Below are 22,586 nucleotides of genomic sequence, written 5' to 3'. Positions count from 1 at the left end.
AGGGAGGGGGGGGGAAACGAAGCAAATAATTGAAAATGCATAGAGTCATTAGGCATAACTCATTCTTGCATAATCTTTAGGTAATTCCAACTTTATTGTATCACAACTTTCGTTAACCTTGACCTTGACTTCGTATTATTACGGTATTGCGAAATGTCCGCAGTATGTTTTTCATTTATTTATTGTATTGATAAATGGTTTTTGCGGAGAGACATTATAATTATAGTTTTGTTAAAGAATAAACGGTGTTGTCGGTTCTGTAAGCAGCATACTTTTACTCGTTTTTTTTTTTTTTCCTTCTCTTTTTTCTGGAATATGATTTTAAATATTCTTGCTAATGTATTTTTTGAAAGATGTGTTATTAAAGAATTTTAAGGTGACCACAGAACAAAGATAAGACTAAAAAATTTACCCAATTTGGAAAAGTCAGGGAAATTTTAAGGAATTTAACTAAAACATGCCAGAAGTAAAGGGAAATATATTAATTTCAGGTCAAAGTATCAAAAAATTCGACATTTTTTTAAACAAGAAAAAAAAAAGGTCAAATCGTATATTTTTAAAAAATAAATAGAACTCTTTATACCTAATTCTAATGGCAAATATAGGTGTTTTGAAATATATATTATGTATAAAAATAAGCCGCAACTAGAAACAAGAATAAAATATATGCCACCGGTGACTAAGATCAGAGAAATCCGGTAAAATAAAGTCTTGAAAGACCAGGTTTTTTTTTCCCCTTTACTCTGAGAAAGGGGGTGAGGGTAGGTGTTTAGATGATGAAGTTAGACTAAAAAATTAGATTCTGTGTCCAAGGCTAGTACTGCTACTCAAAAATGATCAAAACCATAAAAATTAAAAGAATTTCTTAAAATGAAAGAAGAAAAAAAAAAGGAAAGACTTGTTTTACAATGAAACGTCACCACGTATCAATAGGAAATATTTATAGTACGTTATTCAAAGAAACTACAGATCTATCAAACTTTTAAGTTAACATTTTGTGGTTCGTTGCCTGAACTACATAGAAAATAGGGAATGAATTTGGAGAAGGCACCTGCTGTAATAATTGGTGCAAGAATTGTGGAAATTAATTCTTGAATGAACTATTTTATTTGGTTTTTTTTTCCTCAGACCTTTATATGTTTGTTCCCCTTTCCTAAAGGCTGAGAAGAAGCTTGCATTGATGAGACTTAAACAATCAAGGTCAACCTTTACAGAATAAAAAAAAAAAAAAGGATCATGATCCGACCCAAAAGATAAACTCTCTCTCTCTCTCTCTTCTTTATACTTTGGTTGCATTGTGTTTGGCACAATTATGCTTGTGAGAGATAAAAAGGATCTCAAGGGAAATAACATTTCTGTTATTATTTTCTTTGAATTATTTTAAATGTGTCCGTGAAATAAAACATTTTGTAAAGTGAATCTGTTTCCTGAATGACAAGGATTTCAACATTCCCACAAAAATCTTCACCTTGTAAATGAATTCCCTTTGAAACTGAATGCCTTTAAGATTGATATCGTGTCAATACAATGATGTATATATATATATATATATATATATATATATATATATATATATATATATATATACAAGGGCGCCGGCAGCGGGGTGCAAGGGGGTGCACTTGCACCCCCCTGGCTTTTTTTTAAAACAATTAAAGAGATACAGAAAAATTTTGTTACAAAATTGTTTTTTTAAACATATTTTTATGGAAAAACAAATAATTAAGTAATTATTGATACATAAAAATTAAAAAATTGTTTAATCGAACAAGAATTGTAATCGTCTTGTTTGCTGTCCAAATCTGTTTTTAACTTTTTCAATGAATTCTGAGTCATCTTTGATTCTTTTCTTACGCACTCTGAGCATTCACAAACTTGGCAGATATCTAAGCTATATTTTTAAATTTCCTTTAATAAAATGTAAATAATATTATATTTTCTATTAGTTATTCAGTTTAACAAAGGTGTATAGCACAAGCTGACTTCTCGCAACTGTAAAAATTCATCAACACAATAAATAATGTTAAGCGTGCACAAACACGTTAGTATACGAAACTACTGTTTGTAGTTATTTGTGTTTCAAAGTCAGTAGCTATGCCAGCGCAATCGTCTCTGGGCAAAATTTGCAAGTACAAGAAATTCATACTTTTTTTTAAATATCTTGCTAACAATGAAGAAATGTATCTTGAAAAAATGAACAGATGAAAGTATATGTAAGAACAAAACAAAATGTAATAGCAGAATATTTTAATTTTGGGATGAGGGGGAGGGGAGGGTAGTTTGTTAGAGGGTTGCACCCCCTTTTATATTATTCTGCCGGCGCCCTTGTATATATATATATATATATATATATATATATATATATATATATATATATATATATATATATATATATATATATATATATAGCTCTTTTTCCAAAATTTGAATTTTTTCAAGAGCCGCAATTACATACGTATTTAAAAGGTATGCAAAAAAGGTATTAATTTTTTTTTTACATAAATTATATTTATTGAGAACATATAAGTGAAAGTACAAAATATGTGTATTGAATTTTAATATTACAAATTAAACACTTTTATTTTACCTCTCTTGATCAGTCTTTAAAATTTGGTGAATAATTAGTAACAGCACTTCTCAGTAATTCTTTGAAATGCTGGTTAGTTAATACTGATCAGTGTTTGTATTTACCGCTGCTGGTTAGTTAATACTGATCAGTATTTGTATTTTATTTATTAAGCCAGAAATTTTGAGAAAAAAAGTTCACAGGTAAACGGTTTGAGGGAGGCCAACTTATTTATATATAATGAGAGAATAGAAATTAACGAAGAAAATTTGAAAAAATAATAATAGGTTTCATTTACTACTCATACGCTTCAAGTACATAGAACCCATGAAATAAGTTGAAAATACGGAGAACAATTAATATTTTTAAAGATAGGAAGAAAAGTTATTATTGCAATGGTTTTTTAAAAATTACAAAACAAAAAAGTCGGGAAAACAAAATAAGGAAAATGAGAATGCCATGAGCTCACACGATTATAGCCGCAAAAAAAAGAGTGTCTGATGTTGTATTAATACAGCCAATGCAAACTATATCAATGCAATAGTGTGAGGAGCATCAAAGAAATTGAAAAAATTTAAATCAAGATGTCTTCATTCCCCTTTCTAAACTAAAATATGTTTTTTCTTTCAGTTATTACTTAGATTATGAAAATATCCTTATTTGCGATTTTGATTATTGAAAAATTCTATTTAATATTCGTCTTTTTAATTATTATCTTAACAATGGAAAACATATTTTTGTTCAAATAGATGGAGTACCACAAGAATCAAATTTTTCATCACTTTTAACTAACTTATTTTTTGCTAACTTATTATTAAAAAAATAATACTCCTACTCTTAAATTTGTTATTAATTTTTGATGATTTAATTATGTTTTTTTTTTTAAATTACACAATTTTGTTACATTTTTGAACGAGAAATTAATCTTGCTACATAATCAAAACACTAATATTAATTTTAAACTTTTGGATTTAAATATTAATAAAGAAGAAAATATCTGCATTGATAGGAATGATTTTAAATTTTATGTTACTGAACTAATTTCGTGGAAATCTAATGTATCTAAAAGCATTTATTTAAATACTATTTTTTCTGAAATAAATAGAACTAAAAGAATTTGTAACTATGTTCATTAATTCTAGAAACAAATCGACAAACTCTTTTAATTCTGTATAAATATTAATCTAATAAATGTTAATAATTTCTCTAAAAATCAACAAAATGAAAATTTTATGATCAAAATTTAACCTTTTACTAATTAAAAACTTAGAACTATCCAGTATAATATATTTACCTTGCGCAGTGAGTACAGTAAGGACGCACCATGAAATATATCCCACTATCATCTTTTTACGCTTATATTTTCATATTTTGCACTCTAGTAAACTTGATACGATAATACTATAAATCTCTTCTGAAAGATGTCGATAAGTAAAAAGGCATTTGAATTAGCTACATTTTATTAGCTACATTTTATGTTTCATTTAGTATTTTTTGCTTAATAGGTTCTTTTTTCGTTTCAATTTTTTTGGTGCTCCTCGCACTATATATTTTTCTATTGCTATATTTTTTTCTATATTTTATTATTAATACAATATTAGAAAAAACTCTTTCTGCCGATATAATCGTGAGAGCTGATGACGATATTGTATCTTTTCCTTGTTTAATTTTCCGCCTTTTTAGTGAATATTTTTTTTTTAATATTTTTTAAGATGGTTATTTTATTTATTAATAGTTTTCTTCCCTTTAAAATGTTTCCTCTCTCTCTCTCTATATATATATACTCTGGAAATATTTCTTATTTCCAGAGTATGAAAATATATCTTATTTATTGTAAGTGTAGCGTATCTACCACTACAAAATTACAACTACAATTCACTAGTATATAAGACATGTTAACTCGACTCTATGTCGGGGTACCTTTTCATAGATGAAGGTTGACATGGTCTGTAACTACTCTCCTCACATTGGTGACCTTCGGACGTGATGTGAACACGCCTACCTTGGCAAGAACGCCCACTTTGATCTGGATACGCCTACATCGGCAGTAACGCCTACTTCGTTGGATGGTCCACATTGAACAGTTGACTTGCTACTTGTGACTGCAACATTATCCACCTCCTCGCACTGTTGCTACTCAGTCTCGAGCACACAACGTCGGCCTGCATACACTCGACTGCTAAAGGCAACACAGGAGCGACTACAACCGTGAAGTTAATACACCTCTCACATTCAGCACTCAAAAAAATACGGTGATCTTAATACAGCTCTCCCGACTCAACCGCACAAAACAGCAATGAATCAACTAGTGGCATCCATTCATCGAATTCTATCATAGCTATAATTCTGGTGGGGGAGTACTGTAGCGTATCTACCACTACAAAATTACAACTACAATTCACTAGTATATAAGACATGTTAACTCGACTCTATGTCGGGGTACCTTTTCATAGATGAAGGTTGACATGGTCTGTAACTACTCTCCCCACATAAGTATGTGCGTAAGTGGTATATGAGTGGAAGAGGCATGGATCGCTGTGAACGATGACGGAATGTGAAAATAACAGTACACCAAATAAAAGTTTTTTTAATTTATTGTAACTTTTTTTATAAATTATATATACAATGAATACTGAAAATATTAGTCAACAATATTAATCTCTTAGTGCAATGGAGTGTATAATATTTTTTGTCATTCCATCTTTAGCTAACACAAATAAACTGGATTTTTTGCCCACTCGAGAGTATGCCACGTGTGAAAAACATGGTGGGCTCAAATCTAAGACACAGACATTGTTTGGCCTTGTCATTGCAAGTGCCAATCTAATGGGGAACTGAATGCTTTTAAATTGAATTGGCACATCTGCGAGTATAATAGGGATTCGTGTACTTTCATCCCGGAATTTGTTATTAAAAATAATAACTTCGATAACGTTGTTCATTAATTTTTTAACGACTAATCGCGTGCCGTTGCACAGCCGTGGTGGGTTCAAATTACGAAGCAAAATAACCGGAGATCCAGCTTTGAGTACTAAATTATGCGGTGGTATGCCTGGTAAATCCAATTAGTTTAAAACTGTTGGAAAATTTGCAGCTTCAATGGTATCGCAAACTGCATCTACGGATTTATATATGTCAGCAAGTTACCTGGCAATAACTGTTGTATCTTTAGATTCATTTCGTTGACGTCCACATTTTTTGCTGCTAAAATCGCCCTTTCTGACAGTCACTCGTGATGAATGTATTGTATGTGTACATCGAGAAATATTAGGTTAATGAGAGCATCTTGTGAATCAATGATTGTGCAGAAATCGTCCGGTAATTTTATGCATCCAGTCTCATCCTTAGTAACTTTTCCACCACCGATATCTAGCAATTGTTTTGAGAATGTTTGAGCAGATAGATTTTGAAGCATTTGGACGCGCATATTTACGTTTAGTTGAACTTTTTCAACATTACGCCACACTGGAGATGATTTCAAGCAAGCATTGATCTCATCAGCGTACGTTGAACGCGGAATGACGGGAAATGTGTTTGTCTGAAATCACCTGAAAGGAGTAACATTGTGCCTCCAAATAATTTGTCATTGTTTTTTATATCTTTCAATATCCTGTTCAACGCCTCAAGCGAATGTTTGTGTGCCATAGTGCATTCATCCCAAATGATAATTTAACAGTGTTTCAACACTGTGTCCATATACGATTGCTTTTTTATGTTGCACACTGCATCTGGATTCTTTTGAATATTTAGTGGCTGCTTAAATAATGAATGAGCTGTTCTGCATACATCCAATAAAGTTGCCGCAATGCCAGATGATGAAACGGTCAACGCGATGCCATTATTTGATCGTATTTCAGCGAGAATTAGCGAAATAATAAATGTTTTGCAAGTTCCACCTGGTGCATCCAAAAAAAAAAAAAAATCCACCTTGTCCTGCCGAAACTGCGAGCATAATGCGGTCATAAATGTTCCTTTGTTTCTCATTCATTGGTGGAACATTGCGAGTAACAATCGCTGTCATTTCTGTCATATTGTATTGAAGTTCACGATTCATGTCATTGTTTAATAAATCAGATGCACTTCGATTTGGCGAAGGCATACCGAAATGACTGAGTGGCAAGTTAGCAATAATAATGCAAAGATCCTCAATAGCAATCAGTGCTTCATTGTACATAGCATTGCTGAATGCTATCGTTAGATCGTTGCAACGTGTGCGGTGTTGATACCGTATATCATCAGTCATCGCGTCTTTGTGATTATACCATAACGTTTGTATACGGGCCGGGAAACATGTAGTTAATACTATAGCAATTAGTAGACGAATTTGCTTTGCGGTACAGCGTCAGCAAGCATACATTCCCACTGGTTGTCGTCTTCCAGCAAGCCGAGTGCGAGGCATCCATCTTTATACGATGGATGATGATGATGTCCATCGACTCTACGTATATCTTGAAATGACAATTAACCGGTGACATTAACCAACAACAGTCGAAAATAAAAGCACTCAGTCTGCCTTGGGTTGACTGTAAATACTCTCCCCAAGGCGTTTAATTTGAATCGGGACATGCATCAACCGGTGTGCCTTGCTTGCAGGGTGTCCATTTTTTTGTTTGAGCCCATGTGAAATAGTGTGGTACTTCTGAGTAGAGTAATGTGCATGCAAAGGCACCAAAAGCATCCGCACGATTACACAATTCAAAAAATTCGGTGAGTAGTTTTTGGTGGATTTATAGCTCGATCAATCGCTGTCTTGTTCGTTAAATATACGTTCTGACCGATTTCAAGATGGACGGCTAAATGAATAACAGTTGGATCCCGTTCATGAATTGGTACACCAAAGATACGTCAAACAGCTTCATTGGAGCTGATGCACCGGCCAATTTGGTACAGCGTTATTTCATCGTTGTTATTCACTGGAAGAGCAGTCACATTGGCATTTTCAACTCGAAATACTGCCATATCACTGCCATTATTCACATACTTGCAAATATGTTTGATACTCTTCTCTTAAGGGCGAGCATAAGTTTTCGAGTTTAATATGACTTGTTGCAACGTGCGTGAATATTGTTTCTGATTTATCATGTTTCTATGTCTAGTTTGGATTCAAATACGATTAAATAAAGATATATATAAAATATACGTTAAATCCGTTCAAAAAATGAAGAAAAATTAGTTATAAACCTATTCTCAGGCCTACTGAATATACATATAACATTTCATGAAAATCGGTCGGGCCGTTTCGGAGGAGTATAAACACTAAAACTGTTACAAGAGATTTATATATATATATATATATATATATATATATATATATATATATATATATATATATATATATATATATATATATATATATATATATATAATATATATATATATATATATATAGTATATATATATATATATATATATATATATATATATATATATATATATATATATCTTTTATTTTGTATTTTTTACTTCATTTGTTGTATTTTTTGTGCTCCTCACGCTATTTTATTGATATATTTTGTTCTGCCTATATTAAGATAATATTTGTTTTCAGGCTTATGAATTTTTTTAAAAATTATTTTATTTGTTAATTATTTTTATTAAGATGAATTGTGGGTTAAAGTGTTTAAGTACTTTTTTTAGTTTTAATACTTTTTTTTATGATCTTAGTATATTAAATAAAAATACGCTAAATATCATTGAAAAAGCTGAAAGAACTCGGAAGGTTGAGATGAGAATACGTATAAAATAAGATAAAAGTAGAAAATTGTTCTTTGCAACATGTATGGAAAGTTTTTAAAAATATATTTCTGCGCTTCTCCCTGCATTTTAATGTTGGAAAAGAGAGTGCGAAATCGTGATCTTCTTAAAATGAGTCTGCGATGGTGTTAAAAAACAGGACTTCCTACAAACGAATAAGAGTTAAAAGGGAGAACCAGGTTAGTGTAACAAATGGGTTATTGTCCTCTTTACCTTTTCCTTCCTCTCTCTTCACTCACTGGTTAAATTTAATTTTTTTTTCTCTCATTGCAAACGAGTTATATGAATCTCTTTTTTTATTAATTTCTTTCATTGAATAATTACTTGCACTAGTCTTAAATGTAAATACCCGTAAAAGCTGTAAATGGTTCATATATAACAGAGGTTTCCAACTTACATTAGGCCGGGGGCCGCAATTAAAAACATCAGTCAAATGGCGGGCCTCAAAATTTTATGTAGGACTCTTTTATGTTTGAAGGAACATTAAATATCACTATCAGATTTTTATCAAGTTGTACGAAACAAAAGTGTTGAATTACAAATTAAAATAAGAAGTAGATTTTTAAGATTTTATTTGCATATTAATTTATATTTGCAATATATTTGTATATTATTTGCATAGTAGATTTATATTTACATATTAAAAAGTTCTGGCTTCAATAACTTTAATTGTGTACCTATGTATTAAACAATTAATGTACAACAGATGTCAAATTGTTAAGATATAAAACTTAAAAGTATTTAAAAGTCATATATATTTTTTACGAAAATTGCCCGCAGAAAAAATGACAACGAATATATTTTAGTTCGCGGGCCATAAAAAGAGGCTTCGTGGGCAGTAACCACTGATACATAATAAGTAAATAATTTCATTATAGTTACTTCCATGTAAGTTATAGCATAAAAATTATTTGGTAATTTTTTAAAAAATAAATGTTATAGTTCCAATGCAATGATTTCAAGGAAACGAAGTACTAATACTAGTTTGTATGTTTAGTAGCTATTTAGTGTAGCTTATAAAATAATGCATCATCTTTTTTAATATATAACTTAATGTAATACTTTTCATAGGCACCTTTTTTTCCGTTAAAAATTCTTTCTTAATATATTTTGGTCTCATAATCCTCAAGTTTGACTGATTCTGACCCACGAGAGAAGTTTTTAATTGTTGTAATACAAATTACTAACACTTTGTTAAATGTGAGACACTACTCTTTCGGTTCGTGTTAATGAAATCCTCAATAAGGATGACAAGGGATTATTTCAGGTATAAGTATTTATTTCGTCATCTCTGGATTAATTATGAGTAAAAAATAAAATATGAGTATATACATAATCTACATGGCATTAAACTCTCCTGCTCCCTTCCAGTTCATACCTTCGCTCTCCTAGTCCAGCTAATACTCAACTCTTCTACGTTCAAACTAATACTGATCAAAAATATTCTTTCCCATAAGAAAAAGTCCTTCGCTCCACCCCCAATGTAGGGGAACGACACTTCCCATGTCCCTTACCCTCTGACCCTCAGGTCAGGGGTCAATCAAATGCGTGGGAGAGGAATCAGGATCCTGACAACAGAATATTACTCTAAATTGAAGGGGGGGGGGAATTTATTTTTACATTTTTCCCCTCTTACCTAGTATTTTGATTTAATAAAATAATGTATGAAGGTTAAAAGGCTTGTCTAAATGAAAAATAAATTTTTAAAAAATTACTTATACTATACTCCCGTGGATTTATAAGTATAATTTGTTCACCAGAAGTTGGCACTTGGCTCTACCTCCTCGGACGAAAAGTTCATTTCAGCGCGGCAGTAAGAGAAAAAACGTCTCCGTGCTTGAAAGGGAGACAACCCTTAATGCGCGCCAAACGCTAACAGCGAATTCTTTCTCAGTCACTTACTTCGCTTTATCATCTGCTAGTACACATTTCGTTACTCAAGTTAATTAAATATATTGCAGCAAAATGTCTCAAAAAATACAAACTATTCACTAAAAAGAGAGAAATATCATCAAATTTAGGAAATATTTAATGTTAAAAAATGCACATTAAGATGGTGCAATAAATATTTTTGTCATGCGATCGCCAAATAGCAACCTTGTTCAGGATTGTTCACATCCTTCTCTCAAAAATAGCGAGATAGTATCGTCGGATACCACGTGATGAAGCCGGAGTCAAGTGCCAACACCTGGTGAACGAACTATAGTAGACTAGCTGTCTTCATAAGAAATTCATTAGCGGGAGAGAAATAACGCTTACGTAATTAAGTCTTATAATTTCTAAAATTCCGTAAAAAAGAAAAATTGAAATAATATTAATGTAAAATCAAATTATATTATATATATATATATATATATATATATATATATATATATATATATATATAATATATATATATATATATATATATATATATATCTATTATAGTCTGAATTAATAACAAAACAAGATTATATATATATATATATATAAATGGGATTATAATAATATACTAAACATAACTAGTTGTACTACAGGACCAGACAAAAAAATTACATTGCTATTTGACAATGTAAAAGCTCTTAAAGGTGCTTTTTTTATTGGGTGTCTTTAAAAAGTGCTTAATTTTTCCTTTTTGAAAATGAATTTTTTTTTACCATGTCGATTTTCGCCACATATGCGTAAAGCGTGGTTTTCACGTTGTTCTATTCAATGTTTTCATAATTCATTAAAACACAATGCATTTAGGTGTACCGTACCATCGGTCCGTAGCGTATGAAAGTGCCAATCATTGTACTACTTGTTTAGTGAAATACTTGCGGGTCCGCATGTGCGTCTACTGAATTGGGTTTGGTGAGATTCTTGCTCTCTTATGTGCATCTCTGCTGCATTTTTCAAGATATTCTCAATTTCGACTTCATTTTCCACCCTCTGAAATCGAACTGAAAAATCTCTCGATCTTTTGTGGGTGGCTAATATAATCAAGAAAAAAAGTTCTTTGTCAATAACTAGTTATTTTATCATGATTATGTAAAGTCATCGAAAACTATTTTGTTAATGTATATAGTACTTTAAAATATTTTTAGCTCTTAAGAAGTACTTAAAAGGTGCTTATTTTTTGTTGAAAGATTTGGCTACGCACCCTGATGAATCATACGAACTCATAAATCCCAAATCTAGTGTATTACCCATTAAATTTGTTCTTTTTAAGCAATATACCCACTATCTATCAGTTCTATATTATAATTTTAATTTACGGAAATCATTAGATAGTAAGAGTATCTAGTAAGGTATTGTATTAAAAATTGTGTATGTTGTAAAATTTGCAGTTGTCTTAATCTCATAAATTACTAGTACTAAGCTTAATATATTTATTTCAGAGGATGTTAATGTTTGGGTGACATGGAAGGGCGTTTGTCCTCCAGACAACGCTATAGGAACTGTGCAGGTAAATATTTATTTTCATCCAACTTCTCTCTTTGCTATTCATTTATTTTTCGAGAAAGAAAAAAAAAAGCTTTATTGTATTCATTTATTTTAACGAGTCTTGGTACGATCTGTCTTTAGGTCAAATATTTATGTAAACCATGGATGAGCAAAGTATTCTTTAGAGAAAGCGGCTCTCAAGATGGGCCTCAGAATAAACGAGAGCAAAACAAACCTGTACTAAAACAAGCTTCAATAACTCCCATTTAGAAATAGAAGAATATAAATTTGAGGTTGTTGACAATTTCGTTTACTTGGGTTCTGTAATCAACAACAGGAACAATATACCACAATGGAAATACTAATAAGAATTACTATAGCCAATAAATGTTTTAATGGAATTCGAATATACATCAAATCTAATGTAATTTATAGAAAAGCAAAAGTTTTATTCTATAAATCTCTTTTAAGATCAATTTTTACAGATGCTTGTGAAACCTGTCTTGTACGGATGAGGCTATGTTGGGTACCTTTGAGACAGTGATGGGCATCATTCACGAAAATTTTATTCATGACTAAATTTATTCAGAATAAATTTATTCTGAATGATTATTCATATGAAAATTTTGTCATTATTCATCATTCATTATGCAAATGTATAAAAATTTTTGAATAATGATTGATGAATAAACTCATTAGTCATGACTAATTTTTCTGAATAAAATTTGAATAACCAGCAAAAAATGCAATCGATATGTCTTTGTCTATAACGAGATGCAAAACATCGTTTGCTCTTAAACGTCTTATTTTAGGAATTAAACTATAAAACTAAGACAAGTATGACTATTTATTCTTATGTTATTTTAACTTGCTCCAGCGTAACATACTTAGTTGTGCTAAAAAGTAGGTTTATAACAGTTTAGTTACTTAAGTTCATTTTGAAATTTTGTTCTAAAATCTATAAAACGCAATTTTTTATAGTTTTTAAAAGCAAACGATAATATTATTTTAAATTTTTAAATAAAATTTTAATTAAAAAAATTAAACCCTTTTTTGTAGTCAATTCGTAATCGTAGTCAATTAGAGTATTCCGTACCCATTTTTGTTGACCAGTGAAATTATTCAGTTATTCTTGACTAATGAATAAAGGATACTGAATAAGGAATAATGAATGATTTATTCTTTATTCAAAATATTTCTGACTAATGAATAAATCTTTATTCATCATTCATTATTCAGATTTTGAATAATTATTCATCATTCTTTATTCATTATTCTGAATGACAAATGCCCATCTCTGCTTTGAGAGAAAGGTCTTTAGTAGCATTTTTTGAGGAATTCAAAAAAATGGCGTGTGGCTTAGAAGATCAAATCTAGAGCTTTATCACTCATATAATGAACCTGACATCATTAACTTTATTAAACGACAAAGAATAAAAATGGCAGGCCACGTTATCAGAATAGACCAGTAATTATCATGTAAAAAAGAAAAAACTTCAACGTTAACATGTTTTTATATAATAATCATAATCGTATGCCATTAAAAGTAAAGCATTCCCGCAAACAGCCCGCTTCAATTTCGATATCAATCGTATGATTGTGGCAATGTGAACAGCAGTCTCCTTTAGTTTTCAGTGTTTCATTTTTGCATTAAAATTAATTAGGTTTCAGAAAAAAAAATATTTTTCATATTTAATCTATATATATATATATATATATATATATATATATATATATATATATAGTATAAGCAAGGAAGTTATGGGGTAAAAAACACAGTTTTGGGGTGAAAAGTTTATTTAACTAATAAAAAATACTTTTCTTAATTTTTAAAGGTATTAACTAGTAATAGTTATTTATCATCCATTCTTAATATTATTCTCTACTATTATAATGACTTGGTTTTTATTATTATTCCTAATTTGAGGATTATAACTAAAAGTGAATTTCTTTTATTATATGAAGTAATTTTGTAATATTACATTATTACGTAAAATTTAAGAAAAACTTATTAAAAAGAGCATGTAACATCGAAATGGAAAAATACCTTATAAAACACCCTCTGATTTTGAAATTCCTATGAAACTAAGCTTTCGCCATTTTTTATTACTTGTTAAATTGTAGTTCATTTACGTCGCACTGGATCTGCACAATGGGCTATTGGCGACGGTCTGGAAAACATCCCTGAGGATGATCCGAAGACATGCCATCACAATTTTGATGAAACGAGGACCCATACCGCACACCCTCGTTCCCTACGCAGACTGATCCAAGTGGTCACCCGCCCGCTCACAGACTGCAGCCAGTGATGCTTGGCTGCTGGAAACCGTGTCTTAACTATCAGTTCACTGCGGGACTTGCTTGTTAAATAAATTTGTTTATATTACTTGATGTACGTTTAGTCAGTTAGTTATTGCCTCGTTTTAATCAGTTTTAATCAAAAATAATTTGAAAAAACCGCTTAACTTGTTTAATATTAATAATTGTCTTTTAAACTGATTTAATATATTTTAAATATATGTATAAATAAAATTAAAATTCTAAAGAACTTAATAATAAACAAAAGATTGAAATCTTTTGCGTTTTATTAAATTCTTTTAATGAAAATTTACTTTAACCAAAATATGTTTTAAAAATTTTAAAAGTGAGTTTTGAAATATTATAAAATAAAGAGAAGACGATTCCTATGAAACAGCAAGTTTTATTTACTTCTAATATGGGTTCTTTAAAATAAAGTAAAAAAAGAAAAAGAAAAGAATAAACAGGTGTAAAAGATGCTTTCTGGATTTAGAAATCTTTCTTCAAGTTATTTTTCGTTCTACTTTGTTTATTTTTCATGACGTGATAACAATTTCGAATTACTTATATGTATGACAAGGTTAAATCGTACGAAAACATATTAAAATTTTAAAGTTTGATATTTTATTTTTGTCGTGAATCCGAATGACACTATTTGAAGAGTTTAGAGGCATTTTCGTGTTCTATTCGTATTCTATTTCGTATCTATCTATGCCAGAATTTACCAAGCGTCCAGCTAAAAATGTCCTTTAAAAAATGTTCTACTTGAAAGTGGTTTTTAATTTTTCCTATTCTCTCGAGTTGTCGCTTTATGCGAATGTTCATTTACACAGACTATCATTTTTTTAACCTATGCAAATGATTGTTTACACAGACGATTATTTTTTAAATCATTTTATTACATTCGACATGTAATTTCGCAAAGACTAATGCAAAAAAAATGTTTCCTTGAATCTTGAATAATTTTTGAGTTCTATTATTATTTTCTAAAATTTCACTTTTTCAAAAAAAGAAAAGAAAGACATTTTCTGACAGGTTTATTATTAGCATTTTACCAGCTGAATTCGCGGTGTGTAATATACAGAATACAAAATTTTTTTGAAAAATGACGATGTAGGCACTGATAAGGTACAGAGATTCGAATTTCGTGTCGAATGTTTTAGAAAGTTACCGCTTGGAGGTACGATCGATAGAACCGCCATTTCAATCTTCTCTCGGATGTTGGTATTTTGGTGGGCGAGACGTTATGGCGGCCCCTCTTCTTCAACTAATTCTACACTTAGAAGAAGTAAGCATTCTCTTAATTAAATTAAATATTATATTACCTTCACGTCATACCGCCTTATTGCTCTTGAAAAACCCTTAAGTTACTATTGTTTTTTTCAAGTCTGACATTTTCATTTAGATCTTGAAAATTGATATCATATTAATGCGTGTTCAAGTCCATTATCTTAGCTTTTATTTATTTACAAATTGAGAGTTCTTAAGACTTGAATTTTCCCTCCTGTTAGTTGACTGATATTTCATTGTTTGTAAATTTTAATTTTCACTTGCACTAAAAATAAATAAATAAAAAAAACTAAATAAAGAAATTAAAAAAAAAAAATAAAGAAATTTTAAAAAAAAACTTAATAAATATATAAAAACTTACGGAATGATGAAAATTAAATTTAAAAATGAATATTTGTTTATTGATTGAATTAATCGAATTAAAAAATTAGTTTGTACTCGGAAGGGTTAATTTAATTAGCATGATTTATATTATTATTTCAGATTTTTCGGAATCACAATGTACGATACCTATATAATTATTATTGGTATGTGTGCATGCATATAAATGATATATTTTCAATTTCGTGTTTATTTTCAATTTCCGTTTTTTAATTTGACAGCAAATTGAATGAAAAGTATCAGAATATTTAGTTTTCATCATTTAAATTATTGAAAAGTTGTAAACACAATAGCAAAAAAAGCCGTATGTGAAACGAAAACTGGTTTAGAAATATGCGTCTTGTAATTAAAATTTAATAAAATCATATGAAATTTAAAGTTACCTTACAGGCTAATTAAAGAGCTAAAAGCTGTTTTTAGAAAACGGCATTTGAAGTTTTTAAATACTTATTTCATCGATCAATAGTCATTTAACTTATTTAAAAAAAAAAAATTTGATAAGCAGTTTTCATTAGTTATATGTATTGTGAGAAGTGTATTCAATTCTTTTCAATTAAGATGTTACATTTTTATTCTTTTTCAAAGTTTTTCTTTTTATCTATTTATAAAATATTTTTTTACAAATGTTAATAACTTTTTTTTTTAACGTAAAAGCTTGACAAGAAATTAGTACTGACCTTTTGTGAAATTTAAAATAAGTATTCATTGTTAGATCACCTATCATAATTGTGCTTATTGGATACCTGTAAGAGACGTCACGTGTGGGGTAGTAAAACTGATTCAACGCAATAATAAATTAAAGCCGTTAGCACGTAATATACTGCGTTGTCATTAGTTGCAAGTTCCCAACTAGGTACCTGTAAGCGACGTCACGAGTGGGTAAACTGTGGCATTTGTTTATGTCACGATTCAGCAGCCAATCAGGTTCGACGCACACGCGTAACGTCGCTTGCAGGCATCTATTTAAATCTGTTTAAAAACTTATTCCAGCATGATAAAAAACCAAAATATAATAGCTGTAACACCGAAGTGAAGCATCACTGGCTACGGTCAATATGCCAAGCACAACCATGTGATTTCAGCTGTTATCTTCTCTAGTACCCAATCAACAACTAATTAACAGTTTTTCGTCCTTCAATGGACTAATCGTAAAGACGTGATTCCCAGTACTACACCAAAGTCAAACATCACTGGCTGCGGTCAGTAAGCGGGTGAGTGACCACTTTGGTCTGCCTGCGTAGGGTCCGAGGGTGCGCGTTATCGGTCCTCGTTAAATTGTTCTATTGTAAAGTGCTCTCAGGTCGCCGAACTACCAAAGCAGGGAAACGATCCCCTTTGCAAAGGATTAAAATGTCTTTGGATCATCGTCGGGGACAGTCGCCAATAGCCCATTGTGCAGCTCTAGTGCGACGTAAATAAAGTACCTACCTATCGAATAGTTTTTCGGAATATTAGTTTTAGTAGCCTATTGAACGGAATATATCGCGTAACCAATAATCTTTACGGTTTGACACATGTAGCATTAAACTTTCAATAATTATTGATTCTAGTTTTTTTTTTTTTTTTTTTTTCGGAATATAGTGATATTTGATTTATTGAAGCATTTGTGTGTAATATGTCGATAAAATATTTTGAGGTTGAGAAAAAAATCAGAAAAGTGTTTTGTTGATTTTTGTATATGTGAATTTTTTTTTTTTATAATACTTTTTTTTTTTCAGAACATCGATTTATTCTTTAATTTTTCGAAAATAGACAATTACATTAATATGATCAATTCCGATTATCAAATTTCATTTCATTGTTTTACTTTTTTATCATTGAAAACTTAAAGTACCAGAAACTTTGAAAACTTAAAGCAAAATGAAAAGGCATACAGCATACGAAAATACAAAATTTGAGCGAAATCGGTCAAATAGTTTGAATTATAAAATTTCGAAAAAGGTGTATTTTTAAATCTGATAATTTCTTCCGATCTCGTTTGTATTTTGTCATTTAAAATTACTCAGTTTAAAAAAAAAAAATTTAAAATTTGCATGCCATACAATTCAAAAAATGTTCGAACCTTATTTAATAAAATAATAACAAAACAATAATTATTAAAATCTATTTTTTACATTGGGATAAATAAATTTTATTAAAGCGTGTTTTTTTCCCTTCTAATTCGTTTAAAAACTTACCGAGATTAGGACTTCTCGACTGACTGAACTATCGGAAAACTTTTTCCAGATTGCGGCTACTTTCGAAGTTCTGATAGCCGAAAATTGGTCGAAAAAATAATGTGTTTATACACAGATAGTGAAGCATGATTTCTTTTAAAATCCCTATTGAAAAGTATGAATTTAAATTCTGACTGCAACCCTGTCGTCCCCGCAGGAAAGTTTCTAAATTAAGCTGGTATTTACATGTACTAAAATTGCTATTTTGATGACTCTAGCTGAACGCCGTAAATATACTAATTAATTTACGTAACCAAACTCAAATAACGCGTTTTTTCTTCTTACTTTCTTTTTTTTTTTCTAAATCTTTTTTTTTTTTTTTTTTTTGCAGGAAAAGTTCTGTTTTTAATGCTAAAATGAAATGAGCTAGATGAAATTCTGTTTTTAATGCTATTTTATTTTTACATTTTTTGTCGTATCTCTCGGAAGTTATAATATGAATGGAAAATATTTTGATTTGTACAGTTACATATAGCATTTATATATGCAAAGATATTTTTGGGGAAAAGTAATTTAAATTTTTTTTTTCATTATTTAATTTGTTGATGTCAACACAGGCAAAACCTGATGTTAAATTAAATTATTTCGAATACACAAAATTGAAACCAATCGGCTGAATAAAATGTTTTTATAATTTTTATAAAGGACTATGTCTTTTAATTTTTTTTCCTGGAAATATTTTACCAATTTATTTAAATTTTAGTTTTTTTTTCTGGATAAACTTCGTTTACATGTTATTATACAACTCTTTAAAATTAACGAAATATTATTTTTGTTTTATATTTGTATTATTTATTTATTTTTTGAATTACTTTAAATGTCTGGCATAATTTTACTGTTATAGTATGTTTGTTAAAAGTTTCATCTAAATTAACATTTTCTTTTAGGAATAGGATTAAGTTTAAAATGAATCACTACTTACACAGTATTGTGCAAATAAAATTTAATGGAATTTAATGTTATAAATCTTATTATGGAAACAATTGACATATTATGGTTTTATAGAATTGTTTCTATCATTCTTATTCTAGTGCGGTTTTTATTTTCTAATTTCGTTTTAAAATAAAATTGTGTTGGATGACAATATTTTCCTCTTTATAGTTGTGAAGCAAAGGCTTAAAAATTAAGTAAAATTTGAACGTTAATTTGCAATTTTTTTTTTTTAATGTGAGAAAAGCTTTTAGAAAATTTGCAATAACACTTTTTGTTTTTTATCGATCCAGAAAATGTTTGGAAATTATAATTTTCTTTTTTTGTGAAATAACTATTGATCTTTCTTCACATTTCATTTTTGGCTTAAATTTTCCTGCTATATAAAATATATATAGTATAGTGTTTCACAATTAATACCTTCAAGTTTTTTTTTTTTAAATTCTTGAAAAATTGCATTTAAAAAAAGTGCATACTTTAGGAGTCGTAAATTGATATTCAACTCTATCAAAATCGAAACATCTAAACCTGTTTGATTGCTGTAGAAAACACGGATGAGTAGAATGAAGATTATTAGAGTCACCACCAAGCAATCCTGCAATCAAACTGGTTTTGATGTTTTTTCCTCTTCTCGTCTTCCTTCCTGTTTCTAATTTTTTTACTTTCATTTGTGACAAGATGAGCGGTTATTATTGAACACCATGTATATTTTTAATCCTCTAAAACGTTTTATTATTTGTAGGGAGTAATAACAACAACAGTGGGCGAGGATGGATGAAAAAGTATGTGATAGCATGTCTTGTGTGCGGAGGTTTGTCCATCGCCCATGGCATAGTCTTTGTCATCATTTACCTTCTCCTCCGCTCCTATACTTCATCCCTACAATTCTTCGAGACAATACCCACCTATGTTCCAGGAATTGTGGTAAATATTTACTTACATTTTGATCATTGAATATGAATATAATGTTGGATTCAAGAATTGTGGATGTTGAAACCCAAATTTTTTAAATTACATTTTAAAAAGTAAGTTGTATGGGCTGTCAGTTTCTTTTTAATAAATAAATAAATAATTGCAGAGATATATGTGGCTAGTAATTATTTTTTCTGCTTTAATACCTGTCTTAATCTTTAACCTAACAATTTCCCAATGGGTGTCGCTGTTAATTTTGTTATTTTTCCTGGCTGTATTTTGACATAGAAAAGTTTTATTTTCAGATTAATATATGTGATTGTGGTTGATGGGTATTTCAAATATAACATGAAGTAATTTTCTTTAATTTAACCGTTAATTGGCAGAGATATCTTTGAAAAAACTTAGGAACTAAAACAGAAACTCGGAAAGAGAAAATGCACGACCTGTCACAAGAGTATATATGTGAACTTTTTCCTGTTAAAATTTTTTAAATATCATCATTCTTGACATTTTATTTACATATCATAATTTATTATGAATTATTTTAAGTTAAAATAATTAAATTGAGAGTATTTTTGGCATACTCTTTAATTTTATGTGGAATTATAAATTAAATAAAAGTGAAATATAAGCATTGCTGAAAGATATTTATAAGAGCTATAATTATATATATTTTTCTTGTCTCTATTTTTTTTCACTCATTGTGATAATACTGCAGTGGTTTTACTACATCTTTTTAAATTTTTTAATGCTTTTGTCTAAGAATTACTAACCAATTTGGTTATATTTGTGGAACTGATTCGGTTTTGTCTAAAAATGAAATTAATGAAAAATTTATTTTACTTCTACTTGAATGGATACAGTTCTCTGTAGAAAATTCTGAAATATTTAAGATACAAAATGCTTGTTCATATTTTTTTTTTTAAAATTTCTTTGATGATAATCAAACTTTCACTAATTTCAGACTTTAAAAAAAATGTGTGTGTGTGCTACTTATTTTTTAATTTATGTTTACTTTATTTTTAGTTTATTATAACTGGCCTCATTTTAACATGTTTTATCAAGCGAAGGAATCGATATGCATTTCTGGTAAGTTTTTATTCCATTGATTTTTTTAAATATTTATAATTGTTTTAAATATTATATTTTTTATGTACATTATAAGTGGCATAGTTAAAATATGTAAATGTTTATCTCCTTCTGATATACCTATTCTTAATTGTGACAAGGGACTTTGTCTTGGTGGAAAAGAACTTTTTTTCTTGTCACTTGAGGCTGTTTTCTCACTCAGGAGATTCAATAATGCCATGTAATATTGATACATTTATTTTTTTTAAGATAGTCAATGAACAAAACAGCAAGCACGTCCCAAATAATTGAAGCCATAACCTTTTGAGTTTTTGGATGACTTCAACACTAAACATACCAACACTTAATCTATACCTATGTCTACCATACCCGGTCAACTGACTGGATTTTATGTTTCTTGATTGAATATGGATGTTAGGAAGGAAACAAACTAAAAAAACTTTATTATAATTAAACAAAAAGCTGGGGCAGACAAGGAAGGTGATCGTCAATTTTTATGTATTGCAAACACAAGAAATAAGAATATTTAATTCATTGCTCAGCGCATTTTTTACATATACAGGGTGTTTCCGTAGTATATTTTCCGCCAACCTATTTCTTCTAATTATTATTATAATCAATATTATATCTACTAAGAACTTGTGATGCCTTGATTGGTTCGACATTTTTCTGTGTCAAAACTAGCAGTTATTTAGAAATGAAGTAAATCTATCAAAATAAAATATAAGCTGCTTACCAAAACATATACAGTGTGCGTAGCGTTTGTAAAAAGTACTTAAAGGTGCTTTTTGGGGGATTTCGTTTTTAAAAGCTTTTAAAGGTGCTTTTTTAAGCTGGGGTTTTTAAAAAGTGCTTTTTTTCCCTTCAGTGATATCTGATGGATCCATGCATTTCACGAAAAATGGGGTGTTTGCTACGTAATCATTCATGCGGACTTCATGTCGTACCCACGTTAAGACTTGCGCATGCGCGCACACTTAAAACCGAAACCTGAGTGCTCCAATTCGGATAGAGAATATCAGATCTTTATGAAATGTTTTTCTTTTTAATTTATTTTAATTTTATTCTTGTTTATTTTATTTTACTTCTAACACTTTTTTGACATAGGGGGTAAGGGTACTTTTGTTCTGAGTTCAGGGTCAAGTTGAATTCACTCGGTGATGAGGGAGAGTACTGATTGTTTCGATTTACGCCCGTTTCTTTTGGGGGTTTTTTTAACGCTAAAACTGTTTTTAAAATGTTTTTGTTTTTCAATGATATCATTGATTGAATCTGAATTTTTTGAGTGCTTGAAAAGTTTTTAAAAAGTGCTTATTTTTGATTCAAAGATTTGGCTACGCACCCTGATATAGTTTTTGTCACTTTTTCTTACACAAAATTGCCATTCTAAAATTTTAGGTACTCTCTTGAAATTTGAATTCACAGTTATTCTGATTGAACTAACTGCACAACAGTCTTTGGAGAAATGTGCAACTAATCAAATGCAATACGTTGGACACGCATTAAATAATAATTTCTTATCTGATAACCTTACAAAGCAATAAATTGTTCTCCCGATCGTGGTAGAAATAGGTATACGACAAGTATTATTCGAAACAAAAAAATAATAATAATAGACTATTAACTGTACATAATTGTTAATAAAAGTTAAATGTGCAAAAACGATAAGATGATAAGCGCTTTTTCGATGCAATCGTTCTTAAACAGTCATTTGACCGGTTATGGCATGTTTAGTGTTAACC

General features: G+C 29.7%; 1 protein-coding gene across 4 annotated transcripts in view; it reads left to right on the top strand.

Moving 5' to 3' along the window:
• The window catches only part of LOC107455730 (uncharacterized), a 56,896-nt gene that overhangs the window by 25,728 nt on the left and 8,582 nt on the right, over nt 1-22,586 (top strand). For 3 of the 4 annotated variants that reach the window (XM_016073401.4, XM_016073400.4, XM_016073403.4), the window contains 3 exons: nt 11,680-11,747; nt 19,583-19,764; nt 20,782-20,844. In XM_016073401.4, the coding sequence (XP_015928887.1) occupies nt 11,702-11,747; nt 19,583-19,764; nt 20,782-20,844 (291 nt within the window). In that variant the 5' untranslated portion in view covers nt 11,680-11,701. Of the gene's footprint in view, nt 1-11,679; nt 11,748-15,165; nt 15,312-19,582; nt 19,765-20,781; nt 20,845-22,586 lie in introns of those variants that run through there. The other variant, XM_016073399.4, reaches the window with a different exon arrangement.

The sequence above is a fragment of the Parasteatoda tepidariorum genome, chromosome 2, assembly GCF_982258835.1.
Source record: "Parasteatoda tepidariorum strain Cologne lab strain chromosome 2, Ptep-v5.0, whole genome shotgun sequence".
NCBI classification, from domain to species: domain Eukaryota; kingdom Metazoa; phylum Arthropoda; class Arachnida; order Araneae; family Theridiidae; genus Parasteatoda; species Parasteatoda tepidariorum.
This window is presented reverse-complemented; position numbering and strand designations above follow the sequence as displayed.